Source organism: Malus sylvestris, chromosome 6 (genome assembly GCF_916048215.2).
Source record: "Malus sylvestris chromosome 6, drMalSylv7.2, whole genome shotgun sequence".
Classification (NCBI taxonomy): Eukaryota; Viridiplantae; Streptophyta; class Magnoliopsida; order Rosales; family Rosaceae; genus Malus; species Malus sylvestris.
The window spans coordinates 9,888,186-9,906,766 of record NC_062265.1 but is presented as its reverse complement, the minus strand read 5'-3'; the positions used below and the strand labels follow the sequence as shown (position 1 = coordinate 9,906,766).

The window sequence follows — 18,581 nt, the reverse complement described above, 5'->3', positions numbered from 1 at the left end:
AAAATCCCGATCCCAAACCAAAATTCCTGAAATTTTCGGTATGGGATTCGGTTTTGCATCTCCATATTTTCGGTATTCCCATACCGAACCGAAAATAAATATTATATATATATATAATATTTTTTAATTATAAGAAAATTATTTCAACCATTCATTGTTTTGAATTTAATCTGTACCATTCATTTGTTTTTAGGTCGGATCTCCCATTTCACTTCCGTTCCATTGATTCGATCGAACTTGAAGCGCAGCAACCTTCCTCACCGAGCCCTCATCTCATCTCTCTGTGTCGAATTCCGGCCAGCCACCGGCCCACCACCACACCATACTATCTCTTCTGACTCTCCAGCCTTCCTTCACCACGCAGCCACCACCATGCCACCGCTCTCTCTCTCTCGCGATCTCTCTCTCTCGGGCGATTTTCTCTCACATCACAGAACTCTCGATCCAGCACCAGCACCGAATAGTGCAGCTACAGGTAATGCTACCCATTCTTTTTGTTACTTGACCACTAAGAAATTTTATGAGAATCGGATTTCCATATTTTTGTTTTGGCTATAGAATCTTAGATACATGGTCTTGCTTTAATGTTTAATGGCAAATCAAGTATTGTAATTCTGTTTTCTTTGCAGTTCTATATTTATTTTTTGGGCTGAGGTTATTTTACATTGCTTGGAGATCATCAGATTCTAAATCTTCCCAGAAGAAAGAAATTGAAGAAGTAAGTTTATTATATGTTTTCACTTTTTAGCCTTTATTTGATTTGTATTTATTTATGATCCCTAGATAGATGGATGGTAAACTAACAATGCTTGGTGCCTGTACTACCCAGTTTATGGATCATAATAATCAACTTTAGTTCGGATAAAGCAATATTTAAATTTTTTGAAGACTTGCTTTGATGCTTTTGAATGAACATGTGAATGATGGAGGTCTTCAAAAACCTTCGAAAACAACCTCATCTGTATAGTGATAAAGATTGCAAAACAACTTTACCTCAACTGTGCAACTGATAAAGTAAGATGATGAAATTGAGTTAACTGGTGTCATATGTTTGAAACTTTCCAGGCTCATTGGTTTTCCCTTGAGTTAGCCATGAAAGTACTAGGCATTTACGAGAAGTGGGAATAATCTCATAATTCAGAGTTGTTCTGAATTGACTGCCTGCATTATTCTTGATGTCTGATCACTTTTTATATCCTTTTGTCTTCATCGCGTTTATGAGCTTACAACATGAATTTTGTCCCTTTGCCAGTCTATTTTGTTATTTTTGTTATTTTTGCTATCTAAATTTGTTTCCATGGTGTTGTAACTTGTAACTAAAAGGTTCAGATACTGCAAAAGTGCGATTTCTTATTATCGATGTGATCAAGATTTAAGTTGTTTTGTGTGTCAATTAGGTACTTTCCACTGGACTTGGTAGGATTGTGCCAAACTTGATATCAAGGAAGCATACGAATAGTGCAGCTACATGTAAAGCTACCAATTATTTTTGTTACTTGACCACTAAGAAATTTTATGAGAATCGGATTTCCATATTTTTGTTTTGGCTATAGAATCTTAGATACATGGTCTTGCTTTAATGTTTGATAGCAAATCAAGTTTTGTGGTTCTGTTTTTGCTTCTCATACCATATGACTCTTTAATTGTAAACTACTGGATGACTACATATGCGTACATGTGAAATGTATAATTTCACAACAATAAACATAAAAGAAAGTAAGCAAGGAAGTGTTAGACTATGATGAATTGTCATTCTGTAGGATTTATTATAGACACCATGAGTAGAATCATAGATCAGATTATTGAGGTATCACATTTTATGATGTACTCAGGGTCAGGGAGACCATGCTATAAACTAGGACTAGACAACATAATATGTCAAATTTTAGTCCAAAAGCCCAAAACCATTTTGGGATTCCCGATTTGTCCCGAAATCCCGAAACTATTTTGGGATTCCCGAAAATTTGGTTTGGGATCGGTATTGAAATTGGGATTCCCGAAAATTTCGGTTTGGGAATCGGGACAAGGGTTACGGTATGGGATCCCATACCGAACCACCCCTAAATATGGTAGAGTTTCAAGCCATTACACTGAAAATTACAAGGCTGAACAATTAGTAGACAAGAGCACTGGTCAGTTGGGCTACAAGCAAGAGGCTAAGTTCACCTCGACGGAAAACTACGTCGACAAGGAGCTAGGGTTTACCACCGAGTACCAGACCCAGATGAAGTTCAAGGAGTCTATTTATCCAAACAAGGCTAGATTTTCACCATCCAAGTCCAACTACAACAACAACAAAAATCGTAATTCCTTTCGAAAATTGGTGGGAATAGCATTTGATACCGAGGAGTTTCCTAAGAAAAGTATTTAATGTAAATGAAGTCAATGCTCAAAGGATTTGGTGGAAGCTGACAGTCAAGGGTTAGGGAACTTGACTTCATCGTTGGAGTAAGTGAGAAGGTTATTGATAGAACAATGACTGAGAATTGTTCTAAAGATTCACACGAATTCCTTAGCGAGAACGAGTTCGAGAACATTAATTCAATCCCACCAATTACAACTTGCTAAACTTTGTAACAACTAGCGCTTACTTGCATTCTCCAACACACACTTCGAATAGTTCAAGTAGTTACCACTAAGATATGACTCTACTCACCATTCCTGGGGAACGCATGTTGCAGAAAATCAATCCGATGTTGAAAGTCATTCAACAATCTAATTCATCACTGATGAGGCACAATCCTGACATGAATTTCTTCTTCTTCAATAGGATGTGACAATTCATATCGTGATGAGGATTGCACAACGTGCTGAATGATAACAAATTCGGAAGTTGTGACATCCAAATGATGTTATGACCGACACACTACTAGAGTAACAGAAGATCCAAAGTATGCTCTGAACAACCACGCTCTGATACCAATTTGACATGCCTCGATCCTGATGTTCCTCAAATACTAGGGTAGGTACGTGATGGCCGACACCCGAGGGTGACGAAAGCCATTTATTGAAAACATGAGAACTGAAATATGAATAAGATGAGAAATTTAAATATAATTAATATGCAAATGAGGAACATGTTCAAAGCATACAACTAGCTAGAACACTAAAAGAAATAATATCAAATTGAATGAATAAAGGAATGGGTCCTACATCGAGATGACTCAAAGATGCCGATGTGGAAGTGCCTTGACGCCAGGATTGTACCCCTCGATTCTAAGTTTTGAGGGGGGTGCAAAACAAACATGAGTGGACCAAGTTGACATATATATAATACTGAAATAGTTATCAATATACTAACCCCCAAAGTTTTATGGAAATTCAATAGTATAATATGTAATAGATTTTTCCGAAACTCTAGCATGCCATAAAACCTGTCATAAATCATATCTCATATAAAGTGTGCTAACTAGAGGTATCATAATCGCCCGAAGGCAGAACATAGAACTCTTACTTCAGAACACTTCCTTCACATATATCAATTGCACGCAGGCTCCTACAGCACTCACCTGAAGGTATATATAGTATCAATCGCCCAAAGGCTCCTACAGCACCCACCCAAAGGCATATATATAATGACCACTAGATACGCACGAAATCGTTGAACATACTCTTTCCGAACATAAGTACATATATCTCTAAAGAATCTTTATAGTATAAAGTCATCCATCATCTATACTATAAAGAAGTGTGTAAAAACATGTTCTAAATAGCATATCGTCATCCATCAGGAAGAAAGACCAGGGGACCTAAAAGAGAGGGTGCCACGTGGCAACCCAAGAGGAAGAGAGACTGTGGGACCAAAAAGGAAAGTGGGGTTTTACACTTTTGCCCAAGAAAGACAAGATTGCCCTCAATAAATGGGCAGACTCCTCAGATACTCCCACGCACAGTTCACACCCCTGAAGGTCCTAGCAGCTGAATACAACTGCCCACAGCTCACCTGCCCTTGGCAAGGAAAAGTCAAAGCATTAAAGATAAGCATTAATTAGCCAAATCTTATTTTAATACATTCCCAATTGAAGATTGACTTCATTCGAGTAAGTAATCCCTATTTAAATCAATTAGGGATAATTACTCCATTATCTCAAGATATTATTTCCTATTTAATATCTTGAGCATATTTCTCCATAAAACCATGGCCAATAGGATGCCGCCATGTGTAGGGTAAAACCCTAACACCAAGGTCGCCCACTCCCCTATATATACCCCTTATTCTACCAAATTTCGATAAGCTTTTGCTACCTCTAAAAGCCCTAAACACTTTACTCTTCTCAAAGAAACTAACTTAGGCATCAGAGATCCATTGGCCTAACCCTCCCCCCCCCCACCTCATGGGCGCATGAGGCTTAGGTCATTGATCAAAGGTGTTGATTGTTTTGTAGGTGCATTTTCGTCAAAACTAGAGACGATGGAAATTTGCATCGATAAATATGCATAACTAATTCCCTTTTTGCTAGGGTGAGGCCATGAGCCTTCGCAAGAATATGTAGTTGCTTTTCAATTTGCTTATGATAATATGCATGTAGGTTTTGAATTGTTAATCATTGGTTTAAACTATCTATTTGTCGTAGTGATTCATAACCTTTAGGATATTTAGAAAAGTAATTTTATGCAATTTTGGTCGGATGGTTTGTCCCTAAAATTGACGAAGGCTTCTTGTGATTAATATGTGCAAGTTCACATATGATGAATACCACGTCTTAAGGGTTGCATGGTTTTTCAAAAGGTTTCACAGAACTTAATGAGTCATGCATGTTTAGATTTGATCTGAATATCACAGACGAATTGTATATTTGATATACGTTCTATATTGGGAGTCCAAGTAGGAATATATTAGGAAAACTTAACCTTCAAAATATGTGTATATAGGTCATAAGTAATTGGGAGAACTATATAAGATTGTTAAGGTGACGGCGGATCCCTAGTGCTTTCTCAATTTAATTTCTAAAAAATGGTTCTTTTTCCTCATCTTTAATATTACAAATTGTTCTATTCTCATTTATTAATTTCGTTTTGTATTAAATTAGGTCATAAAATCAATCATCCTAAATCTTTGCTTTACAGTAATTAACTGTTATTTAATAATCCTTGGGGAGAACGACCTTGCTAGAACCATTTATACTACAATATCCTTGTCATTCTTGCCAGTATTATAGGTTTCTTTAACCCTTTTGCACGTGTGGTAAAAATCCTATCACCTTCCTTGGTTCACTGGGAATTTTCAAAAGGATTCTTCGATACCTCAAGGGCTCAATAGGTATGGACAACTCATGAAGAAAGATGGCTCCAATTACATTATGGGATATACTGATGCCAATTGGGTAGGTAATCCCCCCTTACGAAAGTTAACCATGGGTTTTTTACACCTTTGTTAGAGGCAATCTCGTCACATGGAAAAGTAAGAAACAAACGGTGATAGCAAGGTCTAGTACCGATGCTGAGTATAGGGCCATGGCAACCACAACTTGTGAACTCATTTGGTTAAAGGGTTTTCTTTAGACTTTAGCTTTACCAGCAAGCAACCTATGCCTTTGTTTTGTTGCAACGAGGTTGCCATGCACATTGCATCCAACCTTGTGTTTCATGAAAGGACGAAACATATTGAAGTTGATTGCCATTATATTCATCCCCAAGTTCAATCCAAAGTGATGGAAACCGTGTTCACAAAAAGTCACGGTCAACTTGCAGACTTTTTGACAAAATCCTTAGACTCTACACAGTTTCAAAGGTTGTTGTTCAAGCTTGGATGACCTTGACAGCTTGAGGGGGAGTATTGAAAGAGATGTATAGTTTACAAGTTGCTCCTGCAAATCTAGCAATGACATGTGAGCATTACAGCCGCCACTTTCTTCATTTTCCCTTAATTGTACAGTTTATGTCTTCTTTGTAACTTGTAACTAGGTTTAGCCCAATATTGTAACTCGTAATTAGGGTGAGCTTGGTTAACCATTGGTCCTTGCTGTGGCTTCTTTCCCTTCTTTGTCCAATGGCTTTAAGCCTTTCTTGAGCTCCCTATAAGAGCCCCCTTCTTGTAAATGTCTCTTATGATGAAATATACATAAAATAGCTTAATTAGAATTCAACACATCCCCACCATCATGCTATGAAACCCCGTTACGAGCACCAAAACCAGGTGGATCTTCCTTTGATCTTTTAGTGTGCCCAAGCCAAGCTAGCCATTAATGAGTATCCAGTTGCCTAAGAAGTATATGTGTTTAAACTTATTACCTCATCTGCAACTCTCTATGACTCTGTTGTGAATGCTCACTAATGTTTATTTGGAAATTGAAAAAACATAAACATAATCATACCTGGAGAGTGATGGCAAAGTATTTCATCAGCCAAAAAAACCTTGTAAAGAGCAAAAATTCCACAAAATCAGTATATTAGCACTCCCTGCAAAACCCCAAAATCAAAAACTAGAAAAATCAAATTTGATAACATTGCTGTAAGAAAACCCCAAATTTTCAGATGAAGAAAAACTAATACAGCCTCTGCAAATAAATAATGAGAAGATGAAAAATTAAATTCGAAATTCTCAAATCTGGAAGTTGAAATTGAAAATTTCGAGAAGCTACTTCCTCTGAGCAGAGGAAGAGATATATACCTTACTGACTTGCCTGACGTTGGAGGTGGTCGAAGTTGATCGAAATTGAGAAAAAAAGCCGAAATCGGTTGATTATTTAGGAGATGGACACCTTGGAGGCAAAATGGGACCAACGGTGGACGGCACATAAACGTTTATGCAAAATCTGAAGAGAATTATGGGATTGAGAGGGTTCTTTCATTAGGATGAATTAGTGGAGGCGGTGGTTTTGGCCAAAGAACCAGCGATCTATCAAGAACCATATTTAAGGTTTGGTCTCTGACCTTTCAGTGGAGAATGAAATTCAGAGGGAGAGTGACAGATGAAGAGAGAGGAGAGGTGAGAAGACCACAGAGGGAGAAAAGGTAACGGAAGGAAAAGTCGGGAAGAAAGTCCGAGCGGAGCCTTCGATGATGATCGATGCGTGGCCAAGAAAGAAAGAAGCGGAAGCCCAAACAAAGATCGAGAAAAAGGAACAAAAACAGAGGGTTAAACAATGAGTGACGCGTGGTAAAGATGGGCAAAACCGGAATTTTGTTGTACCAAGCAAACAACAAAACGTGGGAGTTAGAAGAAACAAAGGGCATTTCCGCCATTTCACTGTTCATGAGCAGTGAAAAACAGTGCTAGGGAAACCCAGTTTTAGTATATGTATAATGTATATAATAAAAAAAAGGTTGTCGTGTACGAAATCATAGACGACAATAAGGAGAGCGTCGTTCTCGAGCCTAACCAAAGCTCGAAAAACCGAGCAGGGAGAAGCAGAAAATGGAAGACTCACTAGCAAAGCTGGAGCGAATCCAAACCCAAATCCTCGAACGCATATCAAAGCTTGAGCTCTCCAACTCCGCCTCTCTTCCCCAATCCACCTCCACCCCCATCCCTTCCTCAACTCAAAACTCCGCCGTCGGCGCCACCGAAGCCCGCCTCTCCGCCATTCTCCTCGCCAATGGCGTAAAAGACTTCACCTTCAAGAGGGTTGCTTCCGATTACTACGATTGGTCCCTCGATGCCCGGCGCAACGCTCTCCGCGCTGCCTCAATCCACCATCTCTGCAAAAGCATTGTCTTGGTACCCAGCTCAATCTTTGTAATCTTCATTGACTTAATCCTAATATCGAAAACGTTTTTAAGTTTCTACGAAATACCCCATTTATAATATTTGATTTATTTTACGACCTTGCATTTGCATTCCCAGGTTAACACTCAGGCCCAATCCAGTGTCGTTGATTGTAGTGACCGCAACAATTCAAAGTACTATGTTGTTGTTGTTCAGGTACTTATAGTGTCAATTTTTTTGTTCTTGTGGGGGTGTTTTTAATCGAAACAATAACACCAGTGTGTGAGTTGTATGAAATTGTGTCCTTCTTTTGGGTGCAGTACACTGCTCGGTTTAATGCTGAAGCTGTTAAGAACTTCTTGTATTCGCTCAATGACGGCAAGATAGCAAAAAAGAAATTCAACAGTCAGTTCTTGTTCTCTTGAATCTTGATAATCAGTAACTTGTTGATAAGTTCTCGATTACTGCGTTTGTGTTTGTCAAAATGATTGCATCTTGAGCTTATTATGTTCTTTCCATTTTTTGGTGTGAAATTCTGATGAGTGCATTATGTTATATGTACAACCATGGAGAATTCCTACTCTCAATTAGGTAGCAAACTAGCAATGTGAGTTCGTAGAAGGTGTCATGTGTAAACTAGTGATGGAAACATTGCGTCTCTTTGGTGAATGCTTTGAACAATGACAATATTCAATGTGGTTTTGGGTTAGGTGTTGTAATGTGTTAAACGCTGATGTACCAATTTATAAGCATTGATGTTTCATGACATGTAATCGTATTAGAGGATAATTTGTTATTGTCCAAGTTTTCTTGATATGGCAATCTTAGATTCGCCGCTTTTCTTCCTTTACTCTTTCAAAAAAATTGGTCCAATTCTTTGCACATAGTTCTTCTTGAAAACCTATTTTCCGACAAATGGTTTCCAAGATTTTATCTGTCCGTACATCAAATAAATATTCCTTCTGCTTGAGCGTACTCCTCTAAGTCCATGGAGTGTGTTCCAATGCTATAAGAGAACATTTCCCTCTCAACCCTCTTTTCACCTTGTCGTACAGGTTGAAACATAGAAAAGTTGTTCCAATCATCTTTTCTTTTCTTTTTTTTTTCTATGCCTCCTTTCTTTTCAGTCTATAGTCTAGAAGTGTAAACATATTTTCTTCAATTTTGGGCTGTTCTGGTCCAACTGTTCTTGAGATGGATTTGTTATAATTTTGACTGCCCTCTGGATCTTGTTCCTTGATGTTTCCAGCACTAGACTAAACTTAGCAAAATTAAGAACAACTAGAAACACACAAGCTTTATAAGAAACCACGGCATCTTTGATTAATAATAGAGTATACATTAATTCTGCAAATCCTAGAACTAATCCCTCTTTCCTCGACTTTCTCTCCGTTTCTCTCACTTGCTTTTCAGCCTTTCCCGCACCTCTATTTATAAGTATAGGACGTGGTTTACATCCTATTTTCTGATTAGGTTTCCTAGTCTATGTGGGATAGGAAAGTACACTTTCTTTCCTATTCCAATTTGGCTTCTAGGATTCCTAATCTACTTGTACAAGAAGACTTTATTTCTTTCCTAATCCTTGTAGGACAAGAATCTGTGCACCCTTAGGTTTCCTAATACAATCCTAAACAAAATAGGACTTTAACAAAAGACGAACCAAGTCCTAACAGGATTTATGCATGAGTTTCTTAGATCCACCAATTTATTTCTTCATTCTCTCAACGAAAATTGGTCCAGCTCTTTGCACATAGATCGTCTTGGGAATCTACTTTTCAAGAAAATGTTTTCCAGGATTTTATATGTGCGTACACTGTACTAAATATCTTCTCTGCTTGAGCCTTCTCCTTAACCAATGGAGATGTGTTCCAATGTTACTTCTAGGATTCATATAGCCGACCCCACTTGGTGGGATAAGGCTTTGTTGTTGTTGTTGTTGTTGTTGCTTTTTTGCCTCGTTGGATAGTTGATTAAATACAACAACAACAACAAAGCCTTTTCCCACTAAGTGGGGTTGACTATATGAATCCTAGAACACCATGCGCTCGGCTCTGTGTCATGTCCTCCATTAGATCCAAGTACTCTAAGTCTTTTCTTAGATTCTCTTCCAAAGTTTTCCTAGGTCTTCTTCTACCCCTTCAGCCCTGTACCTCTTTCTCGTAGTCGCATCTTCTAACCGAAGCGTCAGTAGGCCCATGTCTAAACCACCGTAACCGATTTTCTCTCATCTTTCCTTCAATTTCGGCTACTCCTACTTTACCTCGGATATCCTCATTCCTAATCTTATCCTTTCTTGTGTGCCCACACATCCAATGAAGCATCCTTATCTCCGCTACACCCATTTTATGTACGTGTTGATGCTTCACCGCCCAACATTCCGTGCCATACAGCATCGGCGGCCGTATTGCTGTCCTATAAAATTTTCCCCTGAGTTTTAGTGGCATACGGCGATCACACAACACGCCGGATACACTCTTCCACTTCCATCCATCTAGCTTGTATTTTATGGTTAAGGTCTCCATCTTATTTTCCGTTCTTTTGCAAGATAGATCCTAAATAGCGAAAGCGGTCGCTCTTTGGTACTTCTTGATCTCCGATCCTCACCCCTAACTCATTTGGGCCTCCATTTGCACTAAACTTGCACTCCATATATTCTGTCTTTGATCGGCTTAGGCGAAGACCTTTAGATTCCAACACTTCTCTCCAAATGTTAAGCTTCGCATCTACCCCTTCCTGAGTTTCATGTATCAACATTATATCGTCTGCGAAAGCCATACACCAAGGAATATCATCTTGAATATGTCTCGTTAACTCATTCATTACGAATGCAAAAAGGTAAGGACTTAAGAATGAGTCTTGATGTAACCCTACAGTTATGGGGAAGCTTTCAGTTTGTCCTTCATGAGTTCTTACGACAGTCTTTGCTCTATCATACATATCCTATATAGCTTGGATATATGCTACTCATATTCCTTTCTTCTCTAATATCATCTTGAATATGTCTCGTTAACTCATTCATTACCAATGCAAAAAGGTAAGGACTTAAGAATGAGCCTTGATGTAACCCTACAGTTATGGGGAAGCTTTCGGTTTGTCCTTCATGAGTTCTTATGGCAGTCTTTGCTCCATCATACATATCCTATATAGCTTGGATATATGTTACTCGTACTCATTTTTCTCTAAAATCATCCAAAGAATGTCTTTTGGGACCCTATCATACGCTTTTTCCAAATCTATAAAGACCATGTGTAAATCCTTTTTTATATCTCTCTATCTTTCCATCAATTTTCGGAATAGATAGATTGCCTCCATGGTTGAGCGTCCTGGCGTGAACCCGAATTGGTTGTCCAAAACCCGTGTCTCTTGCCTCAATCTATGCTCAATGACTTTCCTAGAGCTTCATTGTATGACTATTAACTTAATACCCCTATAGTTCATGCAATTTTGTACGTCGCCCTTATTCTTGTAGATAAGCACCAAAGTGCTCTTTTGCCACTCATTTGGCATCTTCTTCGTTTTCAAAATCCTATTGAAAAGGTCTATGAGCCTTGTTATACCGTCTCTCCCAAGACTTTCCACACTTCGATCGGTATATCATATGGGCCCTCTTCTTTTCTATGCCTCATCTTTTTCAAAGTTACAACCACTACTTCCTTCCTGATTCGGCAGTAAAAGGAGTAGTTTCTACACTCTTCTGAGTTACTCAACTCCCCCAAAGAAGTACTCCTTTCATGTCCTTCATTGAAAAGATTATGAAAATAACCTCTCCATCTGTCCTTGGCTGCATTCTCTGTAGCAAGAACCTTTCCATCCTCATCCTTGATGCACCTCACTTGGTTTAGGTCCCTTGTCTTCTTTTCCCTTGCTCTAGCTAGTTTATAGATATCCAACTCTCCTTTTTTGGTATCTAATTGCTTATACATATCATCATAAGCTGCTAGCTTAGCTTCTCTCACAACTTTCTTCGCTTCCTGCTTCACTATTCTATACCTTTCACCATTTTCATAGGTCCTATCCTTGTATAAGGCTACAACATTCCTTCTTAGCCTTCACCTTTGTTTGTAGCTCCTCATTCCACCACCAAGATTTCTTTTGGTGTGGAGCAAAGCCCTTGGACTCTCCTAATACCTCTTTTACTACTTTTCGGATACAACTAGCCATGGAATCCCACCTCTGGCTAGTTTCCCCTTCTTTATCCCACACGCATCGGGTGATTACTTTCTCTTTGAAAATGGCTTGTTTTTCTCCTTTTAGATTCCACCATCTAGTCCTTGGGCACTTCCAAGTCTTGTTCTTTTTTCTCTCTCTTTTGATATGTACATCCACCAACAAGCGATGTTGATTAGCCAAGCTTTCTCCCGGTATAACTTCGCAATCCATACAAGTTATACCATCCCCTTTTCTCATTAGAAGAAAATTTATTTGTGTTAATTAAATAAACAGAATTAATCCAACTCCATTCCATGTTTGTTTCTCAATACTGCTGTTTTACTCCCATGAGCATCTTTATTTTTCACATCTACTGTATTGTTGCGTGAGCTTTTCGTCCATCTGTTTTTGGTATGGCTTAATTCATAATCTTTTCAATTTCCCCCATTTTTCCTTCACTCTGAAAGAACATTGGTCCAACTCTCTGCACATAATTTTGTTTTTGCAACCTATTATCAAACAAAAAAAATAAAAATCCGTCCTTTTTTATCTTTCTTAAAGTTATAAGGATGTGTTGCAATTGCATTGGTAGACGTTTTTCGTTAACCCCTTTGCGTCATTCGACATTTGAGATTAAAGAGTGTCAATCCAACTCCATTCTTTGTTTCTTTTTGTATTTACTCCTACTGTATTTCCATAAGCCATCCTCTCTTTCATTTTTTAAAAATCTACTGAAAATGTGCTCCAAACCTCAAGGAATAAAATAACGTTTTCCAGAATTAGCTGCTTTGTTTGCTTTTCTTTCTGTTCTCCCCTGTCAGGTTTAAATTGAGATCTTCAATTTTATTCAGTTTTCTTACTTTATTGTATATTTCAAAAGGTAATAGGGGTTGTTGGTTATGCAGTGAGGCTTGCGCCTGAGGATACTTCAATACAATTGACTGGGTTTGAGCACAATGCAGTTACATGTGTTGGCATGAAAGCGGACATTCCGGTGAGCACTTGTTTTTTTGCAATTATTTACGATGTATTACAGGTCCTTTGAAACTGGAATTATTTTTAATGGTCTTGTGGTACGGAAATCATTTCTTCTTGACATGATACTTAAGATTCCTTGCCTCTCATATATCTATGCCCTGATAATTATAAAACTTGGTATTAACTGATGTACTCAGAAGTCTGATGTGATTGATGAGAGAAACTAGGATGGATTTCGTTTCTAGATTATTTGTTCATCTCTTTTAAACTGTCTCTAACATGAAGGATCCAGTTTTTGTTTTAGATTTGGTAACTCATATTTGGATTTTAGTGCACATATAACCGTCACATTCTTTACATTACACGTGTACTGTCCAGAGTTCTTGAGACGAACCATTTCAGTGTCGTTTCATGACAGGTTAAGCTCTAGCACACAGGCCCCCGAGGTTCAATTGCCTGATGCCTGCTTTATATGTTCAATCCTTCCAACCTTCAGACCAGCTGTTAAGCTGGTCCATTCTATTGGTTGTCTTGATTAATGATTATCTGCCACTCTGTTGGACAAAAAACTGATTGATAGTGAGAGTTAGAACTCTGTTGAGAGGTTTGGCAGACAACAAACAACCTTGTGTGTGTGTTTTCACATGCATTAGTGTACGAAGCGGCATATAATGTTTGAAATATTTAGAGCTTGAATCACGTGGGCATTCACATTCCTATCATGGGTCCTATAATGTGTCGTACACTAGTAAAGATCGCAATGACAGAACATTATAAAACGACATCGTAGTGATTATTTGTGACCATTGACAACACCTAACACCTCATCACACGAATCTTAATAAGCATAAGGCGAGCACATATGGTTGGTTTTGCCGTTCCGATTGTGATGATGATATGTCAGTTGTTTTCAGGTGATTATGGATGAAGCAATTGAGAAACTTAGTCCTGATTTCTTCTGGCTGGGCGGCGGTGAGGTGGATCTGAAGCTGGGCATCAGAACCTCAGAATTTATAAGCTATGCTAAACCTTTTATTGTGAGCTGCAGTGGTTCTTGATTTATCCAAAGAAAAGAATACGTTATTAAACAAAACCTACAAATTAATACATGAAACGAAGAAATGTTTTTTGGAGTTGGTTTGTAGTTTTGTTACTCCCACCGATGATTGATTCATTTCAAAAACATTGAGTCCCATAACTATGTAGTTTATGTATAGAGCAGGTGCTGCTATCCTACCAGCTTGTGGAAATCTTAGCTCCTGTACTAAAGATTTTATGAATTACTACTGCTTTTCTTCCTGCCAATTTTAAACGAAAATGTACTGTGGAATGCATTTAGAGCATGGACAGGAACATCGAATTTGTGGAACATAACCCTCTTTGCAAGTTTGCAGTGTGGTTAATTGAAAATTGGAAAAGAGCTGATGTGATGCTACTAGCTACTGATTAACCAAAAAATAAAGGGTTAACCACATCAACAAATAAATGAAGCACGATGTATCTGTTTTTTCGCATTGCACTTTGAGATTTTTGAAATCCTATTAATTTTTGTCTATCATTTATTTGACCAAATGATACTCCACTAAATTGATACTGGGGTCAACTGTGTAATTTATTATCGTTTTAGAAAATGAAGTATTTGATTCAAGGGAAGCTAAAACTCCATAATAACTAATTTTTGCCCGAATAGTGCGAGCATGGCTTCAATATCAACGAAAAAATGGGTCTCACGTCATCAATTTAGTAATTGACCGGACAATCAAATAGGCAGAAAGTACCGCCCATGAATGTAACTAGCTAAAGTACCGCCCATGACAACACAGAAGGTTGTGACACATCCATGTAATATATGTTTCTCACCTTTGTTACAACAATTTATTAAACTATCAACATAAAAAAATAAAAAAGAAAAAAAAGAAAAAAAAAAGAAAAAAAGAAAAAAAAACACATACAGACAATGAGAGCAGCCACATCCATCAAATCAACACTTTGGCACTACTCGCTAGTGGACTATTCTTTGTTGCATAGAGGAACTTGATGTTATAAATAGTCGAAAGAGAGGGAGAAACTTTGTTGAAGGTTGAAGTGGAACACGATCAAAGTATCACACCGTTTTATTACCTTTACTTGTTTTTATAAATGGCAGATGGTACGAAAGAAGAGGAATAAAAGAAACTTGTATGATTTATTTCTGCTTCTGTTTGCGCTTTTGTTGTTCACAAGAGAGAACTAAAGTTGGTTTTTTCAATCTATATCTAAGGTCTCAAAATTACCCCTTTATATAAGTAAATTCAACCATCAAAACATATACAACATTACAAAACCATGAGCAAAAATACTGTAGCCAAATAGTGAGAACTATTTATCCTATGCAACAATCTTCAATGAATAGTCTTCACTCACATGGCATCCATTATTATAACACTTAACCTTGGATGCCCATGCATCATCGACATATACTGCCACTCTAGCAAACCTAGAGTCTGATTTCTTAATAAGCACACAAGGACTAATGACATTATTGATATATTCTTCCTTGATTACATACTCATTGAGACACCTTATACCACATCCTTCTAGATTGTTTTAGCCCATATAACGATCGTCTTAATTTAATTGAGAGCATACATCATGGTTTGTTAATTGCTTCAAGTAACTTAAGTCCTTTTGGGATTTCCATATAGGAACGTAATTGCGTACATTCCGGGAGAGTATGTCTCCTCATAATCAATTACGAACTTTTGTGAAAAACCTTGCACAATGAGTTGTGCTTTATATCTTGCAATCTCGTTTTTCTCATTGCATTTTCTTATGAACATCCATTTGTAACCTATAAGGTTTGCTCCAGACGGGGTTTACCAAACTAACGCACCCCGACCCGGAATATCCACATGGACACCTAGATTGAGTTGTGTTGGCCGACACCTGGAAGTTGACGAAGCCATAAAGTGATGGTGATGTGGAAAGTGCAAACTAATTTAAACCTAAAATAACTAATTCTAAAGTGCATATGTGCGCGGGATTGAACCTATTTCACATGTGATGTCAGAGCACAAGTAAAAGTGCAATAAGGGTAAAGTAATGATATATGGACTACTGGTCCAAAAACACTTCGTTTTTCGAGGGAATATAATTCTGCATGGATTGCATTGGCCAATCTTGGCTTTGTTTGCATCCATCAATAGAGTGTGGCTCAATATCATAGCTTACTATGATTTTAGTGGGTACTGTGAATGCAAACATATCATCGATAATTATTTCATTTTGATCCCACAGTTCATTAGTACAAGCATAATTTATGGATATTTCTTTACTTTCATGTACTTCTGTCTCTTCAGGGACATGTGTCTCATCAATGACATTTTCCTTTTTTAAAAGTATAGAATCATGAATTGTAAGTTCGTCATTCATTTCCCTTTCATGAATGGTTTCATTTGGATTCAGATGTGCCTTCATCTTCCTCTTTCTATGAGCTAAATCTTTTGAACTTAGGTTCTAATACGCTTCAGGCATGCAATGGATGAATCATTTGCTACCACATTATTATGCCCACAAGGGACATCAACTCTTGCAGGCACCTTAGCTATTGGTGTTTATACCATATTTAGGGCCTCTTATTTAGATCTCGTACAAATACTCGAGGGACTTAAATGTAATTATGTGATAAAGGAAGGGGCAAATATGTAATAAGTGAGGAGTCCTTATTCTATGAAAGGACCCCTCACCCTCACAATTAGGGGAGGCTATTTCTGAGGCCAACTTTCAGGCCTGAAACCCTCTCACATCCCCTCTCATATTACAAAGGCTCTCTCCCTCACTTCTCAGAGAAATACAATACAATCAGTGTGGACGTAGCCCAAACTTTGGGGTGAACCACGATACATTTTGTGTCATTTACATTACTTGCATATTCACGGTCGGATTTACGTTGTTCCTAGACCTCCGATTTTGTGTATCAACATTTGGCGCCGTCTGTGGGAATCGATACGAAAAGTTGTGTCGGTTCTCTTTCATTTTTTCACCTCTACCGTGAATCTGCAAAAACCCAAAAATAATCCTCACCAGATTCCTCCTCACTCTGGCTGTCATCACCGTCACTATCGCTTATCCGATTCGGGGTCAAATTCATCATAACTATTCAAGTCACCCATATTCGCCAAAGCTGACACATCCTCAATGTCATACGCCAAATCAGCCGGCCTCTCATTATCCAAAGTATAAAGCACAACCACGTGATCATTCTGGTTGCTCAGATCATGCAAATAGATCAGACAGTGGCTGTCAACCACGAAAACACGAGCCTTGGGAGACAAATTGATGAGCTTCTTCAGGTCCCGATAGCAGCCCTAATTGATCAACAGTATCGAAACCGGGTTTTTGGATGAAGAACACAAATCCGGGCTTGTATACTTGTGAATCTCCTGAAACGACGAGACGGGGCAGCACGCATATCGGATCAAATCGGACTCTAGGACATGGAAGATAATTTTGAGGGCATAGAGCGAGTCGGCATTTGAATTCGATGAACAACTTGGAGATTCTCATGAAATATCAGAAGTTTTCAAAATCCAAGTTAAGGGTTTCGATCAATCTTCCGGATAAGAGATTTCCGCATCGATCACTCGCCGGGTCGATAACGCCCTTACTCGATAGTTTGCAAAACCTACTCCACCTTGATCTCTCTTCTAACCGCCTCTCGGGTTCCATCCCACCAACCCTCTCTAACCTCACGTCCTTGGAATCTTTGCTTCTCTTTTCAAACCAGCTCACTGGGGATATCCCGATTCATCTCATCTCTTTGCAAAACAATGGGCTCACTGGATCCATTCCCACCACTTTTGGCAATCTTGTCAATTTGGTCACGCTTGGTTTGGCCTCATGTAGCTTCAACGGTCCAATACCTCCCCGACTTGGCCTACTCGAGAACTTAATCCTGCAGTTCAATCAACTCGAAGGTCTGATTCCTACTGAGTTGGGGAATTGCTCCAGCCTCACTATCTTCACAGCTGCCAAAGATACCCTTAACGGAACAATCCCCACAGAGCTGACTGATATGTTGCTCCACAACAATAGCTTGTTTGGTTCGATTTCTTCGTTGGACGGGAGAGTCCCCTTGGTGGCATCATGGTCCCCCACACACGCTGGGGATACTGGGAATGGCGCGGAGGATTGTTTGTGCTCATTCATCAGCATTTACAAGTGGATTTACAATCACTGCTCACCCATGCTGTAAACTTGCAAAGTAGAAAGCAAAAATGGAATAAAAGAAAGAGGAAAGAGCTAGAGAGTAACGTGCAATCCGCTGTCAAGTGGGCTTGCTGGATAAAGAAAGAGGAAGAGTGGAGAGGTTGTCGAGAGAATGTTTCAGAAAAAGAAAAAGAGGAAGAGTCGGAAACAAAAGCAGAAAAGCAGAAAAGAAAAGAGAAAGCAAAAGAGAAAGCAAAAGCAAGAAATAAACACCCCACCAGAATAATGTGATTTACTTTTCTTGTTTTTTGTATGATGTAATTTATTTTTCTTATCTTTCGGAGACATCTGTATAAACCCCATCAGAGGGTAATTAAAAAAAATAGCCCAAAATAATGGGCTACAATGTCATGGGCGAAGGCCCATATGCCCAAAAGACCCAGGCCCTCTATTACCACCAACCAGGTGATCAAAAGTACGCCCAGTACTCCACAATTATTCGGCAACCTACCGCTATTACCACCAACCAGGTGATGAAATGTACAACCCGTACTCTAAAATCATTTGGCAACTAGCCATTCATGCCACCAACCAGATGATGAAATGTGCAACCCGTACT

At 38.6% G+C, this 18,581-nt stretch overlaps 2 protein-coding genes across 5 annotated transcripts; both read left to right on the top strand.

The window, feature by feature from the left end:
* Positions 1-219: 219 nt before the first annotated feature.
* Positions 220-1,757, top strand: LOC126625660 (uncharacterized). Of its 2 annotated transcripts, none has more exons than XM_050294689.1 (3): positions 220-475; positions 630-718; positions 1,398-1,757. In XM_050294689.1, the coding sequence occupies exons 1-3, from the start codon at positions 373-375 to the stop codon at positions 1,551-1,553; spliced, it is 348 nt and encodes a 115-aa protein (XP_050150646.1). In that variant the 5' UTR covers positions 220-372; the 3' UTR covers positions 1,554-1,757. The 2 variants fall into 2 exon arrangements, with proteins under 2 accessions (XP_050150646.1, XP_050150647.1); XM_050294690.1 differs by lacking the exon at positions 1,398-1,757 and adding an exon at positions 1,066-1,264.
* A 5,522-nt stretch (positions 1,758-7,279) lies between these two features.
* On the top strand, positions 7,280-14,080 carry LOC126625656 (uncharacterized). 3 transcript variants are annotated; one of them, XM_050294683.1, is made up of 5 exons: positions 7,280-7,660; positions 7,787-7,864; positions 7,969-8,053; positions 12,703-12,791; positions 13,690-14,080. In XM_050294683.1, the coding sequence occupies exons 1-5, from the start codon at positions 7,358-7,360 to the stop codon at positions 13,831-13,833; spliced, it is 699 nt and encodes a 232-aa protein (XP_050150640.1). In that variant the 5' UTR covers positions 7,280-7,357; the 3' UTR covers positions 13,834-14,080. The 3 variants fall into 3 exon arrangements, with proteins under 3 accessions (XP_050150640.1, XP_050150639.1, XP_050150641.1); XM_050294682.1 differs by having other exon boundaries at positions 7,280-7,678; XM_050294684.1 differs by having other exon boundaries at positions 7,280-7,678; positions 13,680-14,080.
* The last annotated feature ends 4,501 nt before the right edge of the window (positions 14,081-18,581 follow it).